Consider the following 19260-nt stretch of genomic DNA (forward strand, 5'->3'; position numbering starts at 1 on the left):
TTCAACACGGTACAATGTTTAAGTGAAGGGTGGATAGTAAATATACAAACAGACAATGAACATAAAGGATGACTGAAGATGATGAAACAGAGATCAAAGATGATAAATTCTGTCTTGGTGGGAATAAATTTTAGATCCCCAAAGAGAAAGAAAATAATTTTCTTGAGCAGCAAGATGTCAAGCACTGTTTCCCTCATGACAATAATTAACCCTGTTGATTGTTCCATGTAATATAAATAATCATGGCTAAAGATGTTGGTTCATGTCCATAGCAGATAATCGAAAACATGTGGGAACCTTTCTTTTTGTTAGAATCTAGTATATAGAGTATCTATATCTACCTGTCCACAAATTGATTACGGATGATGGAGAGAGAGAATGAGAGGGAGAGGAGTGGTGTTCACCTTTTCAAATGAAAGCTACACGTTTGAAATTGCTGGTGATAGTCACCTCGAGCAGATGGCATCAAGTCATACATCTTGTGATCTAAGATGTATTTAAAACGCACTACTGTCTCAAATCTCTCTCCTACTGGCCAGGTAGTGTGCTTGGAACTCTCACCTTACTCATGGTTCGAAGACTGCAGTCCTTCATAAAAATGCAAAACTGATGCCTGGAAATATAAAGTACCAGCACCCACGCAAGTCTTGAGCAGCTAGGAAACAATCACCCTCTTGTGGTCTTCGATTCATAAGAGAGTTGGAAACAAACGATCTCTTGGGTGTCTCCTCTTACCAGGATTTATTCTGTAGTTCTAAAGTTCCATAATACGATAAACTCACAGGCAGATAAGTTTTATAGAAGACTAGGAATCAGGGTGGATTCATAGCCTTAAATGCCACTTGGCACAGGAGGGGTGAAGGCAAGGTTAAAACCAATATAGGCGTCACCCTGAACTCCTCTGAGACCCAAAACACTTTCCTGGTGGAAGGCAGGGAAGAGGATACTGCCAAAGAGTTACACCCCACAGCTTTGCCCCTTAGATGGGCATGATGTTAACGTATGTCAAGTGTTCATTGCCCTTGTTCCCTTCTGTTCCTAGTAAAGACCCTTTGAAAATGAAAGGCAGTGTGAAATCGAATAAAACACTGGAGAAAACTATGCCTACAGGGGAAAGTTGCACACAAGGACCTCCTCAGGGCCTCCTTAGGATATCTGCTCTCTCCCCTCTCCTGCAATTCTCGGTGATGTGTCTTTCCAGCAGCAAATCAGAACACAGTTTATCTGTAACACAGTCATCCCATGTTCTAAAAGAGCAACACTTTGTATAAAGTGTAAAGTCTATAAAAACCAGCACTGGTGCTTAAAGACACAAACATGTCAAATGTGACAGCGGGTAGCCACCTGGGTCGGCAGAGGAAGCGGCACCACCTGCAGCATCACGTGAGAGGCACTGGCAGGGGTCACCTCCACAAAACACAATTTTTGACTAAAACATCTTCTCCGACTCATCCTTAATGCCTAAATTCTACCTCCCAACAGCATTTTATATGTTAAATGTCACCCTCTCTCCAACCCCTCTATCTATTTCTCCGGAGGAGAGAAATGTTGGGTCTACAGTAACAGTTCTTGGGGTGAATTTATCGAGTTGGTTCTGAGTTACGAGTTTTATCTCAAAAACTGGTGTCTGGAGGAAAAGCATAATGGCAATGAGGGAAAGGAGTACAGAATGGGGCAGGGAGCGGGGGTCTGCTCAAAGAAGGATACCAGTCATAACAGCACTGAGAGTAATCGCTGTAATCGTTCCAAAAATGGGCTCGTGTGTTTCATGCTTTACAGTTTGCCAGATGCTTTCACAGGCATCACTTACTTTTGATTTGGATTATATGAAGTAGATACAAGAGTTGTTTATTCACTTTACACATGAGATTTGGAGAGTCGAGAGTCTCGTCCCAGGTCACACTACTGATAAGCAGGTGGAAAACTAAAACTAGACGCCAGCTGTGGATCCCGCACCCACTACCTTGCTTTGCTTCGAGTACCACAGAGACTCTCTGCGAGAGGAGAGAGAGATGGAAGTGTCAACCACAGGATTAACAGGTTGGCTTTCCTTGACGACTCAGGGTTTCTCAGGGGTCAGGCGAAAACTGATAACCCAAGGCTTGACCTCACACCGCCTTCCAAGGGCTCCAGCTTTCATCCTTCCCATGTTAGAACTGGCTTCCTTCCACTCAGTCCTCCGGCAGAGAATAGCTCGGGAAGGGGAGAGGGAGACGGGGAGTATCAGGCAGGGAGTTACTCACTCTAGGCTCTCCTGCTGGATTGCAAACATGCGAGCCCTCCAGAAGTCGGGTCTTCTCTCCTCCACACAAACGCTCCCAGGGTGTGTGGGTTTGCATCTGCTTTCTGTGGTGTTGCCTTGTGCCCGAGAAGTGTCTACAGTTCAGCCACTAGAACAATCACCTCATTTCATCTCTTCCTTAAGTGAGTGGGGTCCTCAGGTTAAACCAGCCTGCTATGAAATCCTGGTAGGGCACAGATGTGATTTGCAGGAGTTCCAGAAAGGAGGCAGAAGTACTTCTGCTATCTGCTCCTCTGGGCCTAACAGACACAATGACGGTTCCGTTTACGCTCTGCTCCCTATTAAAATGCAATGCTGTCCCCTGCAATCAAACTGTAATCAGTTACCAGATGCTGACGCTTTGGTATGAATGAGGTTTTCTTCTTTAAAGCAGAGATCAGTACAGGAAGAGGGGGAGAGGAAGCCACAGAAAGGGGCTTAAATGATGCAGGGTTCGAGGCCAGCGACACTTCCCATGATACCTGGAGCTACCCCAGTTCCACAGCCCCACTCCAGGCACACTCAGCTGTGGACCATCCCCTTTCCTCACGAACACCCTCGTTCCCTCTCTGGTCTGAAAACAGCTGCCCTGGTTTGCCTCTTCATTAAGTCCCCCTTCAGCTACTATTTATCCTCACTTTCAAGTCGGTGATTTTCAGTCTTTAGTTTTGTAAAGTGTTTGGGGACCAGAAAAAAGGAAAACCAAAACAACTAAACATCTCTCAGCCTCCCCCAGTTCTTGCTGGCAGGTTGGAAACCATTGCTACTGTGAGACATCTCCTTAGGTTATACAAGCAGCAAGCAATAAGGAGCTCATACCCAGCCCTGGGGAGACATTTTTCCAATCATTTTCTCATTTCCTCGTCCCTGCACTTCCTCAGCTCTCTTTAAACACTGTGGGGCTTACTCTGTCACTGACCTTGTCTAATCATATTGATTGTCAGCAACTGCAGTCTAACTGGAAAGCAAGTTGCTATGGTAATTCCTGTGTCTTAGGTCTTAGATTTAAAGACACAATGATCCTAAATGGAGGGAAGTTGCTTGTGGTTGGTGACAGAGGAAAACGTAGTTAGATATACAAATTGTGAAATGAATATATTCAAATGGATTCTGAAATCTAAATCCGGATTTGATGTAATAAATTGGTACCAGAATTTCTACCAAAGGCACATTTGGTCAGAAGGTTTTTCTTTTCCTCCAAATATTTACACTTTTCTAGAAAAAAAGAGAGAAAGAAAATGTATCATGGACAAGCAAGAAGGAGGTGGCTATTCATAGCTTAAAATTAGGTATGAGATCTGGGATGCTGCATTGTGTGCTTGAAAGAACATCAGCATGGGAGTTGGCAGACCCAGGTTTTACTTCTCTTTAACTTGCTGTGCGGCCTGAGGTAAATCACCTAACCTTTCTGTGCTTAATCATTCTTCACTGATAAACAAGATAACAGCTTTTGCTTCTCTCATTAATTTAGTCAATCAACAATCACTTGTTGAACAGGAAGCCTTGAAAATCAGTCACCATGGAGAAGACAACAGTGCCATTTCCTGTTGCATTAAAAGTTCCTTGAAGGCAGGAATTGTGTTCTTTTGAATATGTCTGAAGAAAAGGTCTGCGAAGGAATTTAAGATTTGGTGCCCAATATACTAAAACACTGTATAATACCTGTTCCCTCCAACTCAATACATTTGAAAGTCTGCTGAGTACGATGCCTGGGCCTAGCGTTATTGAAAGTTTGACAGGGGCCACCGCTCCAAACCTCAGGGGCCTGCAGCCATAAGCACAGCTAACGCGACTGTTAGTCCCACTATGACAAAGACACAAGGAGTGCAGGAGGGAAGCTCGGAGGAAGGCAACTGTCTTAATTCTGCAGCATTAGGGAAGGTGTCCTTGGAGAAAACTTTAAAGATTGCGCCTTAAAATTGGAAGGGGTTTCCTTCCTGCTCAACTACTCAAATGTGAGGGTAAAAATACATGTTGAATCAATACAAAGCAAAGGACTTCAAAGGCTGCAAATGTCATCTGTCCATTCAGCACACATTTCTGGTGTACCTGCTCGAGGCACAGGTGACAAGCTATGAAGACAACAAAGTCCTTGACCCTAAGGGATCTATAGTCACTAGACTAGACTTGAGAGAAAAATAACAACAACGATAATAAATAGCATTTCTTTTAACACTTATTAAGCTTTAAATACTTAATATGTAATTATTTAATATTTAATCCTCACAAAGTTTTGCAAGATAAATACCACTGTCCTCATTTCACATATGAGGAAACTGAGGCTCAGAGAGGTTAAGTAACTTTGCCAGCTTCACGCAGCTTGAATGGGTCTACAAGTACTTGCACAGGTCTACAGTGCTAGCTCTGTTGTTTGGCTCATAATACAGATATCCCCTCTCCTGGAACTCGGTTAGCCTTGACCTTGTTTCTACAGCTCCAGCAAGGAGACCCCTATAACGGAATTTGAGTGGATGAATGAAAATGCACTCTTATCATCATAGGTAAAGAACATCTCAGCCGAGACCAGCACAATTATTAACTACCCATGTAATTACAGCTTCTTGTGCCTTTGTTATTTTATGTTTGAAAAAAGGGGAGAGGAGGCATGTACAGGAAAGTAAATTCAGAAGATAACCACTGAAGTCCTTTCCTTCCTTTTCTGATACCCTGAAATTCTCATTTCAGTGGCATTACAAAAATAAGATTAAAAAATTTCTTAAAAGATGTCTTCCTAAAAGGATCTTCATTACTTGAAATTATCTTGGAACCAGACAAATGCATATTTCATAATTAAATTACACACACGCATAGGAGAAGGAAGCGCCCCTCAGAAGCTGCTGGAGTGAGGACGGACATCTGGGTTGTCTTCTTCTGCCCCACACAGCCAACGCCCTAGACCTTGACGGGAACAATTCCATCATTATTTGTTTTGCTACTCTCTAAGCTTTTGTTTAAACAAAGGTTTCCAAGGCACAGAAGAGGCCTGGACATATACTGAACTAGGCTGATGATTCCCAACATCTTGGGTGGCCTTAACCAACTGAACCGAAGATTCAGCTTGGAAAAGAATCCACTTTCCTCCTCACTTTCTAGAATGACCACATATTTCTCCAGGCACGGCAAAGTTTCATAAAATAGGAAGCTCTTTTTAAAAACTTCCTTTCTTTTTCCTGACCATACAGGTCTCTTTGCTGTAAAAACAGGGACACTTTCAGGACCATCGTGAGGCAAAGGAGGCCCTGGAGTACGGCCTTCAGCTACCATTTGGGATGGGAGAGGGAAACCTACTGCTCAGAAACGGATATAAAATCCATTAAATAGGGGGTTGATGAAATTAGGCCCCTGAATTTCTAAATTCAAAGAAATTCAGAAAAGGTAGCAAAGGGCAGGGTGGATAACAGCTCTGCATGCAGGGTGCTTATGAGGGCACTAGACTCACGCAGTTCCAAAGGGGAAAACAAGACAATCAAAGCAACTCAAATTCAGAAGCCAAATGTGAGTTCCTTGTAGTTCCTTCACTGCAGCCCATAAAGGAGACGCTCTTGTGCCGAGAATAAGAATTAATGAGGTGGAAAATGGAGGGGCATAAAAGCGAGAGTAATTATGAATTGCAGAGTGAAGACAGAGGCTGGAAGGAGGATGAAAACCCGCTGGGGAAGGGCGAATTACGTTACAAGCGTGGCAAGGGTAGCAGAAAGGCACGATAGAGCCCAGAGAAAATAATTAAGGAAGTTTTTGAGGTGCTGCTGGGTGACGCAAGTGGACAGAAAAGCCTACAACAACTGCCTCCCTGCCCCCCACCCCCCAGCCTCACACACACACACACAGATTTGAGTTTCTTTGGTAAAGAGGCTCGGGATGCATGACAAGGAAGAAATCAACACTGGCTTACAGGAAGATCAATGAAGCCCTCTTTAAGCTGACAGTAAAACAAACACTGTCTTCAGGAGTCTGATGGCTCAGGCGAGGGCACTTTCTCACCTTGTGCAGGGCTCAGGAAGGATGGCCCTTGGGGGCTACCGTCCCGTTGCTCCCTCCTGGGTCCGGCCGCAGACCTGCTGGTAAGGGAACAGGTGCAGTTCCTTAATCAGGAGGCTTCATGGCTCCCTTGCCTTCAGCCCCGCTTTTTAGAAATGGAAGCTGGCTGTCATGGAGGACTGCCAACAACGTGGTTGGCTGCCTTTTAATAACAGAATCATAGATATAATTAAAATCACTGAATTTTAGGGCTAGAAGGGACCCACGAGGTCATCTGGATCAACAGTGTTGTTTTATAGATGAGGAACAAAGGCCCAGAGAAGGTAACTGATTTGACTCAAGGAAAGCGGTTAATTAGTGGCAGAGTCAGGACTAGAACTGAGGTCTCCTGACTCCACTGAAGTAATAAAAATAACAGTAAGCAGCACGACCTTTGCATAACAGTATGTGCTTTTTTCTTCCGGCGTGACATGCATTATTCATGTGATCTTCAATAGCCCTGCCAACTACAAAGGATCGAGTAGAAAACGTACTGAGGGACAGAGGGCCTTAGCAACATCTTACAGAGGAAAATGGATCTCAGAGAGCTCCAGTGATTTGCCAAAGTGATGAAGGACTTGCTTTTGCCCACTGGGGAGACCTCACCTCACGCAGCTCTGCGCTGCTGGAGATTACAGAGCTGAGGGTTCAAATTTCTTAACCTGAACACCCTCCCAGGGTCTGTGTGCTAATGGATTTAGTAGTCCCCATTGTTAAAAAGTTGTTCTTTCTGGCATTTTTTTTCATGAAATAATTGAAAAAGAGAGAAAAAAGCCAAGGGCCCATAATTCAATAAGGAGCAGCCAGCTGGCGTGTTCCCCGCAAGAGGCCAAGCAATTCAATCACAGGGAGTAAATACTGTGTCACCAAGGAACAGAGGTCTCTGGCTAAACGAGGTCACATATAGACAGTTTTGAGGAGGGATTTTTTTGGTTGTTGTTTGTTTCCTCCCAGTTTGGCCAAGCGACACTTCTACATGACTCCTGATTAGCCAGCCAACAAAAATGTACTCAACACCTACTGTACAGACCCATTTTTCAGCAGACGGTAGATGCAAAACTCATACCTGCCCTGATGGGAGGAGCATTTGTTGAGCAAATACAGACAGGATGCTGGATGCTAGACTCCTACCTTAGGTATCAGAGTGGTTAGATGGCAACCACAAACTCCATAACGTCAGGGACCTTAAGAACAAGCTTCTTTCTTTCTCACCTCGTAGTCGGGTGGTAGTCCTCAGCACTTGATTTAGGACCCCAAGCCACCAGCAGCTTCTCCGTTTTCAATCCTGGCCCCCAAGGTTGTCCTGGCACCTTCAGCCAGGTTGGATGGGAGACAGAGCACAGAGGAGCACACGAGAGGGGTTACAGGCAAGCCTGGCACAGCACACGTCACTTCTGCTCCCATTCCTTAGGAGGAGCCTTCTCCCCTCAAGGCTATACCTAACAGCAAGATTGCCAGGAAACATAGTCAAGCTGTGACCCAGAAATAAGAGGGGAAAATAGACGATGGTGGGCAGCTAGAAACCTCTTCCGTGCCATATGTTATATCCATAATTCTCATAAAACCCTAAAAGGTAGCTATAATTACCCCCATTGAGATAAAACTCATGGAGGTTACCTGACCTGTCTAAGGTCACACAACTAGGCAATGATAAAGCTAGAATTTGAATCCAGGCCTATCTGGCTTCCAGGTTCATGCTGCCACTAACACGTGCATATGAACTTAGACATACAAGTCAGCAGGGCCCTGGTAAGACAAGGCCATTAGTGAGATTACCCATGTAGAACATTTAGCACTATGCCCGCCTCACAGTAACTGTCTAATAAAGGTAATTATCACCATCATCTTTGTTCCTGCAGCCTTGAGTTACACAGCTCAAACTTGCCGGGGTCCCAATCCTACAGACAATTTACCCATCCTTGTGGGTCAGAGACGCCTCCAGCCTCCCCACCTCCCCTTCTTTGTCCTCTGCTAAAGCTGGCAGCCCGCACTGAAGCCAAGTGACCCAATCAACGTCCCCTCACTTATTACCTGCCCAACCCCTTATCTCCCATCACTTAGAATGTAATGAATTCCTGTTTAAATAATTTCTGACAGGAATACAGAGTAATAAAGAAATTACCTACCTTTTCTAACTTCTAATATCATTCTACCTCCAGAAAACCTCTTTCCCTTTACCTCCTGCTCTTTCTTCCTCCTTCCCTTTTTATCATCCTCTTTTAATTCCATTTACCTTCCCTACTCATGGCTCCCAAGCATAAATATTCGCTACACTCCTGTATCCAGGCAGAGTAAACTCCAGGCCTTCACTTTTTTTTTTCTTTTTTTAATCTTTGGCTGCATTGGGTCTTCATTGCTGCACATGGGCTTTCTCTAGTTTCAGCGAGCGGCGGCTACTCTTCGTTGCGGTGCGCGGGCTTCTCATTGCAGTGGCTTCTCTTGTTGCAGAGCATGGGCTCTAGGCGCACAGGCTTCAGTAGTTGTGGCATGCGGGCTCAGTAGTTATGGCTTGCAGGCTCTAGAGTGCAGGCTCAGTAGCTGTGGTGCACGGGCTTAGTTGCTCCGCGATGTGGGATCTTCCGGGACCACGGCTTGAACCTGTGTCTCCTGCATTGGCAGGTGGATTCTTCACCACTGCGCCACCAGGGAAGCCCCAGGTCCTCACTTTCTACTCCACTCTTTTCCCCACTAGCCATTCCACTTTCTTGTTAAAAAAAATATATATATATTTTTTTCCTCTGTGTGTGTGTGTGTGTATATATATATATATATATATATATATATATATATATATATATATATACATCTTTGAATCTACTCCAAATTTTTGAGTAAATCATTGGCCACTGGGACATTTAATTTGTTTGAAAAAAAGATGATTCACGACCCACATCAGACCCAAATCCTGAGTCATCACATGACTGTTAAGTACCGCTGGTCCAGCGGAAATTGCAAAGAGCCATAATTACGATAATGATGGTGGGAAATGAAGGGATATTTGCAAGAAATACTAAAAAAAAAAAAAAGAAAAAAAAAGTAATTGAGAAGATTTAGAATCTGTTAAAAGTCGAAAAGGAGTCAGAGGTGACCCCAAGATTTAAAGCTAGGGTTGGTCCAATGAACCAATAGGAATGACAATGCAGCTGGTGTCTGGGGTTGTGCCTGGGTGGGGGGATGTGATGGAGAATTGGGAGAGGAAAATAATAAGCCTGCTCCAGACTAGTTGTCCATCAAGGGTATGCAGAACATGGCTTTGGTCATTGCAGACATGGGTCTCCAGTCTAAGAGGGAAACTTGTTCTGATGACATGTGAGGCATCAACAGAGAGGTTCTAACAGGGAAATCTAAAGGGATACTAAGACAGAGCTTGAGAAATGCTGACATTTAGCGAGGGTGTGAGAGGGAAAATAAAAGGTGTTGAATGCCCACTGTCTGCCCTGCTCTGTGTTGGACATTCCTCTCATACTTTCTTCCACTTCTACTGACTTTGCATGCCCAACTTCCCATGCATGTTGCTTCTACCCAACTAAAGTGCAGACTCTGGGAAGGCAGGGGCACTGCTTTTTATTGTCTTACATGTTTTGCCCTTGCATAGAGAATGCCCTAAAAAAGCACTTACCCTATGAGTCACTGCTTGGGACTTTGATTTATCTGCAGAAGGTGAATTAGCATGTCGACATATTTTGCCTCATCAGAACTCAAGTACCATGCAGCATGGAGGAAGGGGGCAGTATTTAGTTGTTTTATAGGCGTATTGCTGAGCCAAAATTTTATCCTCTATTGGAAATTAAAACAATAACAACAAGATCTTCTGAAGTGGAAACAGTTTTCCGGGTCACTGGCTATATGGCCTATCTGATTTCTGCCATCTTTTTGAGGCCCCATGAATGGTGCGTTCATATCCTAGGTCGACTTCGCTCACTGGCTCTGTGGCACTGGGGAAATTACTCAACCTCTGTATGCCTCATTTCCCTCTTCTGTAAAGGGGTCAAGGATGGTACTTCCCTCAAAGGGTTGTTGTGAGGATTAAGCAATTTAACAAATGTAAAGTGCAGAAAAATTGCTTGGCACATAAGAAGTGCATAATAAACGTTAGCTATTATGTCTGTGAGTTTTAGTTCCTTTCCTCACCTGCTGAGCAAAGCAAGGGAAATATTCCAAAATATAGATTATTACTTAACATTTTAAATGAAGACAAAATTAAAAATGGACACAAGTTTGTTGTTGATGAATTTAAAAGTGAAGGAGTTGAATTCGAGTCACTGAGGGTGCTTTAATTTCTGTCTCATTTGGGGACATCTTTATAGCATCTTTAGCAAAGACGCACTTTGCCCAGGGAGAAGGAAGCAGATGGGACATGTCAGGAAAGGAATGCACCTACCTGCTGCCACCTGGGGAAGTGAGAGGAGCCTATTGGCAACGTCCTTACCCCACCCTGACAACATGTTCCACTCTGTATTGACCCTCTCCCAAAGGGACCAGCTTCCTTTTTAGATTAGGACTTCAGTGGTGGAGACATGCTTGTTGGGGCACCTACGTGCTCTGCCTAATCTCCTTTGTTGGCCAACAGACCAGATGGCAGGTCTCACTGTGGTTAAGACTCAGGATGGTGTCTGGGATAATGCCATAGCCTGGCTTAAGAATTTAAATGATGTGTGGGCAGGGTTAAGAGAAGCATTCCTAGAACACTTGCTCACACCGTTTTCCCCAGTTCAGTGATCAGCGAGCCCAGTATTTCCCAGATGCGGAGGACTTCAGTCCTCAACTCCACAGAGAGATGGAAGCAGGCACAGCGATATTTGAGTTTACCACGTGAGAAGCGTTGTGCTTTCACACATACCATCTTATTTAATACCTTTGACATCCCTGTGATATAGCAATTATTCCCATTTTACAGACAAGGAAACTGAAGCTCAGAGAGACTCTGATGTAACTTGCCACAGTTGTACAGCTAGTAAGAAATGGAGGCAGGTTCAAACTCAGGTCTCTATTGTAAAGTCTCCAGATCTGATCTTAAGGGAATTCTAAATAAGGGTGGAAGTATATATTTGGAGAAATTTATGAAATTTACTGGAATGTATTTTCATGGACATTTTCACCCACACTGTTCTGTATTTACTTAAGTTATTTGGCACATTTCCAGAAGAATTAAGGGAGTAGACATATGGTAGAAATACATATATATATATTATATATATATAACATACATATTATATATAATATATTATTATATATATACACACACACTTATGTGTGTATAATATATAATCATATAATCAATATATAATAATATAATCATATAATCATATATATATAATCAATATATAATCATGTATATAACACAATGTATAATACATATATAATTATGTATATACTATATATATACATATATACTATATATGAAAGTATATTATTTATATATCTGTAGTTATATTCAAATACAACATACCAACAATCCATTTTATTCTTTCTAGTAACTCAGATGTAGCCCATCAAATAAAGATAGCACCCAGTTAAGGAAAGCCTAGAATACTAGACTCGCTGAGTTAAAGACAATTGACAAAACCCAGAACCCATTTTATTCATCTTTAGAGCCCCAACGCGAAGCCTAGTGCCTGAAATACCAAAGCTGCTTCATTAAAACTTGTTGAACATTTGTTGGATTAGCTCTTCACTCTTTTAAAAATGCACTCCTAGGCTCTGCGAAACCAGAAGCTTCCTTCTTGCGTTAGTACACATTCTGATTTGCAAATACTCTGTTTACTGCAAATTTTCAAGAACACAGCTTCATTGTGCAAGAGCAAAGGTGGAAAATCTTTTATAATCTTTCAAAGATAATTCACTCATTCAGCAAACACTTGGCTGGGAGCAGAAATACTAAGCTGAAAGGCAATGTCACCGTCCTCCAGGAGTTCTTTACCTGGTGAAAGAGACAAACCCGAAAGCAAACCCAGCGCGGTCTGTGAGGGCTATGTGAGAGTGTGTGAGGGCGTCCCACAGGGGACTCAGGGAAGAGAAACAGTCAACTAAATTTAGCCTGAGGTTATTAAAGACAAAAGAAAGAAATCTGATTCAGTGAGTATTAAAAATATTTTAGGGCTTCCCTGGTGGCGCAGTGGTTGAGAGTCCACCTGCCGATGCAGGGGACACGGGTTCGTGCCCCGGTCCGGGAAGATCCCACGTGCCGCGGAGCCGCTGGGCCCGTGAGCCGTGGCCGCTGAGCCTGCGCGTCCGGAGCCTGTGCTCCGCAACGGGAGAGGCCACAACAGTGAGAGGCCCACGTACCACAAAAAAAAAAAAAAAAAGAAAAAAAAATATTTTAATGCAGTTGAATGCCCAGTTAGGGAGGGATATGTCAGATTTACTGAAGGAAAATTCTCTAAGGAAGGTCAGGGGACGAGGGAAAAGAGGGGAAAACCTGGTTGGAGAATATCTCCTATATCAGAAAAAAAGCAAAGACAATGTTTCTGTGAGTGTTTGATTTCTTACTACATCCTGCTCTCCAATTCATACATGTCGTTGAAATTCTAGGGAGGTCCTGAATTGCTGGTAACAGTTCTTCAGTATTTCCTAATCCCACAAACCTGTAGCATCTCTTCTCTGAATGAAACAGTCCCAGCGTTTGGCAACTGAGTGTCAGGTGAAATGGTGGACAAATGAATATCACTCTAGGATACGTTGACATTTCAGGCTGGACCCAGCTGAATGCTACATGCTCATTCTCTCCCTAAAGTCCCTCCTACTGACCCGACCCCCACCCACAAGTGTACTTGTATATGAATGCCACTTCATTGGCCAAAACAACGCAATCTGGAGTAGAATTTGACTGTGGCTCTGAAACTCACTCCAGAGGGAATGTCCTGATAATGTCCAGCACTTCATGCAAGCACATCTCCCCTGCCTTCAAAGAAACGTGGAATTCCATGCACAGAAGAGATCTAACACCCAATCAAATGCTTTAAGAACTCCTACAGGCACACCAGTCATCTCTCCCATCCTCTCCTCTATGGGTGTTTTGTAAATTCAAGGACCTCATCTGTGAGCCAGAGAGGAGCTGGAAATGCTATGACCCATAGGGGTAGAGCTAAAAGCATCCAGACTCTATTAGACATCCATACATAGACCAAATCCAGGTATGTGTCCCTTGCATGCTGTGTATTCAATGTAGAAAAATCCCTGGGACAAAAATCTAACTCACAGACAAGCTAGGTTTGGCCATCACATACCATACTTGGGCACGTTGGCTACAGAAAGGGGGGTGAAAGACTACAGAAGACAAACTTCATCTCCTTTGCAGCTTTTCAGATGCTGTTTCTGAACCTGAAGACGACTTTTTCTTCATCTACACATCCACCCACTAAGCATTTATTGAGTACCTATCACACGCCAACGTACCACTAGATGCTAGAGATAGAAAGATAGATGGATAAGATACCACCCAGGAACTCAAAGTCAGGTTAGGTAATTAGACAATGAGAACCCCCACAAAAAACAGCAATGACAAAACAACATGGTAATTGCTTTAACTGAGAAATGAAAGAAGTCTTGTGAGAATCTAGAGGACAGAAAAACTTCAATAAGAGAGTAAGGGAAGGGTTTCCAGAGGGGATAAAGGGTTTTTAAAATCAAGTACTTCACTCCACTCCTCCTCTATCATGCTTTTCATACCCACCACTGGGTGTGTGTTGGGGAGAAAGGCCTGTTAGGGTGTTACTACCATTCTTCTAAAGAACCTTGCAATCCAAAGTGTGGTCTCAAGACTAGCACCATCCCTATCACCCTGAGGCATTAAAAAGGCAGAACCTCAGACCCCACTCGAGATCTTCCCATTGAGAATCTGCATTTCAACACGATCCCCAGGTGATTCATATATGCATGAACAACTGAGAAGCATCGTCTGAAATGAGAGCCTCATCTCTGGAAATAAGCTTTCCACAGAATCAGGATCCCTCACCCAAAAAGAACAGCGTTCAATGCCTACATTGGACAGTTCCCAAACTTTCTGGGCTCAGGATCTCTTTACATCTTAAAAGTTATTAAAGACACCAAACAGATTTTGCTTATGTAGCTTATAGCTACTGACACTTACCATTCTAGAAATTCAAACTGGGAAATATTTTGCTAGTCCATTTTAAAACAATAATAAATCTCTACATAATAACATAAATAACAGTTGTTATGCAAAATAACCATGTTCAAAAAAATATTAGGGAGAAGAGTACCATAGTTTTTTACATATTTTCAAAACATTTTAACATCTTGTTTAATAGAAGACAGATGGATTCTCGTATCTACTTCTGCATCCACACATCAACTAGCCCCTGGGCTCCACTGTATGCTCATAGAATGAGTGAAAAAACTATATTTTAGCATGATTATGAAAATAGTTTTGACCACAGAGACCACCAGAGACCATGCACATTAGAATCACCATTGCTTGGAGAATTAAAGGGAAAAATAAAATAAAATAAAATAACACCAGAGTTTCACCCCAGACTAAATAAATCCAACTCTCCGATGTGAACTCAGGTTTCGGAAGTTTTTAAAGGTCCACCAGAAGATGCTAACGTGCATCCAGAGTTGAGAAACTCTGATCCTCTGACCTAGTTCAGCTATGCACTTTACAGATTGTGGAGAGGGAATGGGAGGTTGCGGGGAGAACAGCCAGGAGGGAAGGAACCCTATCGAGAAGCTCCAGGATAGAGCTAGGAGTTGAACACCACCTTCTGGCCAGACAATATAACCAACATTCTTCCATTAATTCTCTTAATTCAGAGTCCTCAAAACACAAACAAAATGGAATTTACTCTCCTTCCTTTGAATGAAAGACACTGTTTAAATAACTGTATTAAGGTATGTTTCATATACAATAAAATATATGCATTCATTTTAAACTTAAAGTTCAATAAGTTAGGACTTCCCTGGTGGCACAGTGGTTAAGAATCCGCCTGCCAATGCAGGGGACACGGGTTCGAGCCCTGTTCCGGGAAGATCCCACATGCCGCGGAGCAACTAAGCCCGTGCGTCACAACTACTGAGCCCACGCACCTTGAGCCTGTGCTCCGCGACGAGAAGCCCACGCACCGCAATGAAGAGTAGCCAAGCTGGCCGCAACTAGAGAAAGCCGGTACACAGCAACAAAGACCCAACGCAGCCAAAAATAACTCAAAAAAAACGAAAAGTTCAATAAGTTAGACAAACTCATGTTCAGACCTCCCCAATCTTGATATAGAACATTTCCATCATCCCAGAGAGCTCTCTGCCTCTTCCCTGCCAGCAACCTCCATCCCAGGCCCCACGTGACAATTACTCTGATTTCTATCATTGCATATTAGTTTTTCTTCTTCTAGACCCTCAGATAAATGGAATCAGACAGTATGCTTTCTTTCCTGTCTGCATTCTTTCACTCAGCATAATTTTTTAAAGATTCAACTATGTTGGTTCAGCTGTTTGTTCCACTTTATGGATAAGTAATATCCCACTGTACGGATATTCCACAGTTCATCCATTGGGTTGTTCCCAGTTTGGGGCTATTACAAATAAAGTTGCTATGAACATCTCTGTACAACTCTTTGGGAGGGCATGAGTTTTTATTTCTTTTGAGTAAATATATAGGAGTGGAAATATTAGGCCCAGCGTGGCCCTGGGAGGCAGGGCATTGTAGAAGAAACTGTTCCAGCCCGGCAGTCAGCCACAGCTGGTTCTGCATACAGATGGGGCTGTTTATTAACATGGAGATTAAAACACTGACTTCACAGGCATGCTAAAGGGATCGGAGACAATGTATGTAGAGTGGCTGGTAAATAGTAGATACCTAGTCAACGAGCGTAGAAATAACTAGAAGCAGAACTGGGTTGAACGGGAGCAAGATCCCTGAATTTTCCAGTGAGGTGTTTTTCCACTACTGCATGCTGTTCACCTCCCCCCAAGCCTCCTCTAGCCAAAGGTTCCCTCAGCCTCCACCCAACCCCAATACCCTCTCCTGTCCTTGAAGTTGAGGCCAGAAAATATGAACTGCCTTCTGAAATAATTAATTTAGAAGTGTTTCTTGGCTAGTTTGTTTTAATAATTTTTAGTTCTCTTTGGAAAAAAAAAATCCATATAATGGAATGCTTGGTACATGAATTCAGTTAAGTCAAAATGTCCACCTTTTAGGCAGTATTAGGCTGAGATATTACCGCAAGGGGGTGACCAAACCTACCAGGACCTGTAAGTGAACCTGGAAATAGCTTTTGGACAATATGGGCCTATCTGCATTTAAACCCTCTCTGTCATCTAGTGCTCTCCTCCATGCTTATTTTCTACCTGTGCAACTCTTTCACTTGACTCCTTTAAGTGTTCAAATAAATGTCTCATTTTTCCAGGTCTACCACTCCTTTCCTACTCCTTCTCATTTCTGCACCTCCCAGTACTCTTTCCACTTGAAGGACAGAGGAGCAAAATAAATGCCCAATGGCCAACATGTCCTATTAAATACACACATGTACACACCACCCTCATCTATGTTCAACTATGAAAATTGTGAAGACCAATTCACTTTACCAAATGAATCACGAAGGAAGCTACCATAGAATAAGAGGTGCTTTTCTCTCACAAAATGTCTCTGCACTCACGGGGGAGTGTGAGAAACGACCCTGCCAACCTCTGAGCTGACAAGCCCCGGATGTTACCAGTTCCCCTCCCTGAGCTGACTGCGCTCACAACCATACTTCCCCTCCCTCAACAGGCCCTCTCCCTGCCCTCCAGGCTTTTCCCTTGATCAAGAGCCTTTCTATAGCTTCTCAGCTAAATCCCAGGCCAGCAGACAGCGCCTCACCTCAGCCAGTTTGAGTGCACGCTGCCTATGAGATTTTCTGAGACTCTCTTAAAACTGCATGAGAGTCTTCCTCAGGAGGTCTAATAATACCGTGTTTCACCTTTGAGCCACTTTATAAACATTAACTCATTAAGCTACCCTTCTCTCCTCATAAGCTCTGGGCTTCTGCAGAGGGGACTTCATCCTCCACTCCCCTCAAATTACTCCAGGAGGAAATAAGCTGGGAGCTGAAGGATCTTTTCTGGGGATTTTAGGCCAAGACAACATTAATGCCAAAGGTCCTGGAATAACAAACGCCGCTTAGGTAAAATGGCATGGATGTTTCTTTAAAAGAGACTGAATTGAGGTTCTCATCTCCCAAAGCCAGATTAGCAGAATGAAGAACTTGCCTCCATGGTCTAGGGCAGGGTCACTGAACAGCCCATGACACAAAATCCAGCCTGCCCCCTGTTTTTATGAATAAAGTTTGACTGGAACAGAGGCATGCTCATTGATTTACATGATATCTCTGACCACTTTTACACGACAATATCAACTGAGTGGTTGCAACAGAGACCAAATGATCCACAAAGCTAAAAAAGAAAAAAAAAAAATTACTGCCTGGTCCTGTAGAAGACGTTTGCTGACCCCTGGTCTAGGGAATGTAAAGTTTGTTCCCATCCCCCATATTCCCTAAATATCTTTAACCAAGTCCCTTTCCCTCTCTGGGCCTCAGGTGCTACATTTGTAGACTGAATAACCTCTGACCTGAATCACTGCCTTGGGTTTATTCTCTCATTGTTCTGCAAGTATTAACATCCCATTTGTTAGCTTTGCCTCATCATTACAGCTGCCTTTTTTGGGAGAAGGAACAGAGTTTTGTGTGTCTCATGAATCATTGTAGGCACAAGGCTCTATGCTGAGCTCTAAATCCACTTCTGGAGTGTAACTGAACTGACTTGAATTCTATTTCTTTCTTTGCAGAGAGATCTCGCAGAATGATGTCTTGGAAGTGATAGAGGCAAATGTGTTCTCCAATCTGCCCAAACTACATGAAATGTAAGCAAGAACCTGTTTGCTCATGGCTGTTCTCGGCCATAGCTTTAAAGTTCACTTATATTCCTGGGAGGCCCTGGCTCTGCTCTGCCCTCAGACCCCTAGAATTTCATTTTAAGATGTCAAAGTCAGTCCAAAAGGCACTGTCATGTGTCTCTACCTGGTGATCCATCCAGGTCCCATTCCAGAGCTTGGTCTTATCCTGCTTCTTCCCTCCCAGAATTTCTTGCATAGTAGACTCAAGAATCTAGCTCTGTGACTGCAAGTGCGTCTACCTCATCCTCTCATTCAAATTTATTCCACAGTCAAAGCCCAGAATAAATCCCCCATGATGTAGCTGAAGATGGGCAGTCTTAGTTTGACTCCATAGACCCACCATGAAACCTTGGCCAAGATACAAAATCATGCTAAGACTTAGTTTTCTTATCTGTAAGTGAGAATAATAAAATTGCATGCCTCACAGGATCACTGTGATGAATAAATGAGATGATAAATGTTAAATAGATCTAACACATCAACCGGCATACGGTAAGATCATCACAATCCTTGGCCTCTTTACTACTCCAACCAAATTTACTTCCTCTTGTTGACATTCTAGTTTTACATACATGCCAATACTCACACAGATCCACCTCTGTTTCATACCAGTCTCTAATTACCATAGGTTATCAAAGCCAGAAGAGACTTCACAGACAATCTGATGCAAAATTTTCCAAAGTATATTCTGTGTATCATTAAACACTTGGAAAATTATTCAGTGCTCCGAAAAAGGAAAAAAGTCTATGGTCAAATAAGGTTAAGTTGGACAGATTCACTTACTATAGGAAAACTCAGAGCCTGTAATATGCGAATATACACTTGGAATCTCCAAGAAGGATATCGCATTAAGAGTTTCTCAGCTAATGTCATTGGAAAGGTTTCTCTGTGAAGCATTGATTAATATCTCACAAAATTCTCATGGAGCACAGTTAGGAAAGCCAGTGACCCACTTCCCTAATTTTACAGGTGAGGAAAGAAAGACAGAGAGAAGTTGTGAGGCTTGTCTGGTCACCCAGTCAAATCCACAGCAGGATAAGGACTTGAACATAAATCTCCTGACTCCTTCGTATCT

At 43.1% G+C, this 19260-nt stretch overlaps 1 protein-coding gene across 2 annotated transcripts in view; it reads left to right on the forward strand.

Moving 5' to 3' along the window:
* FSHR (follicle stimulating hormone receptor) overlaps positions 1–19260 on the forward strand; it is a 162962-nt gene that overhangs the window by 89842 nt on the left and 53860 nt on the right. For both annotated transcript variants that reach the window (XM_060027580.1, XM_060027581.1), the window contains exon 3: positions 18078–18152. In XM_060027580.1, the coding sequence (XP_059883563.1) occupies positions 18078–18152 (75 nt within the window). The remainder of the gene's footprint in view (positions 1–18077; positions 18153–19260) is intronic.

Source organism: Delphinus delphis, chromosome 12 (assembly GCF_949987515.2).
Source record: "Delphinus delphis chromosome 12, mDelDel1.2, whole genome shotgun sequence".
NCBI classification, from domain to species: domain Eukaryota; kingdom Metazoa; phylum Chordata; class Mammalia; order Artiodactyla; family Delphinidae; genus Delphinus; species Delphinus delphis.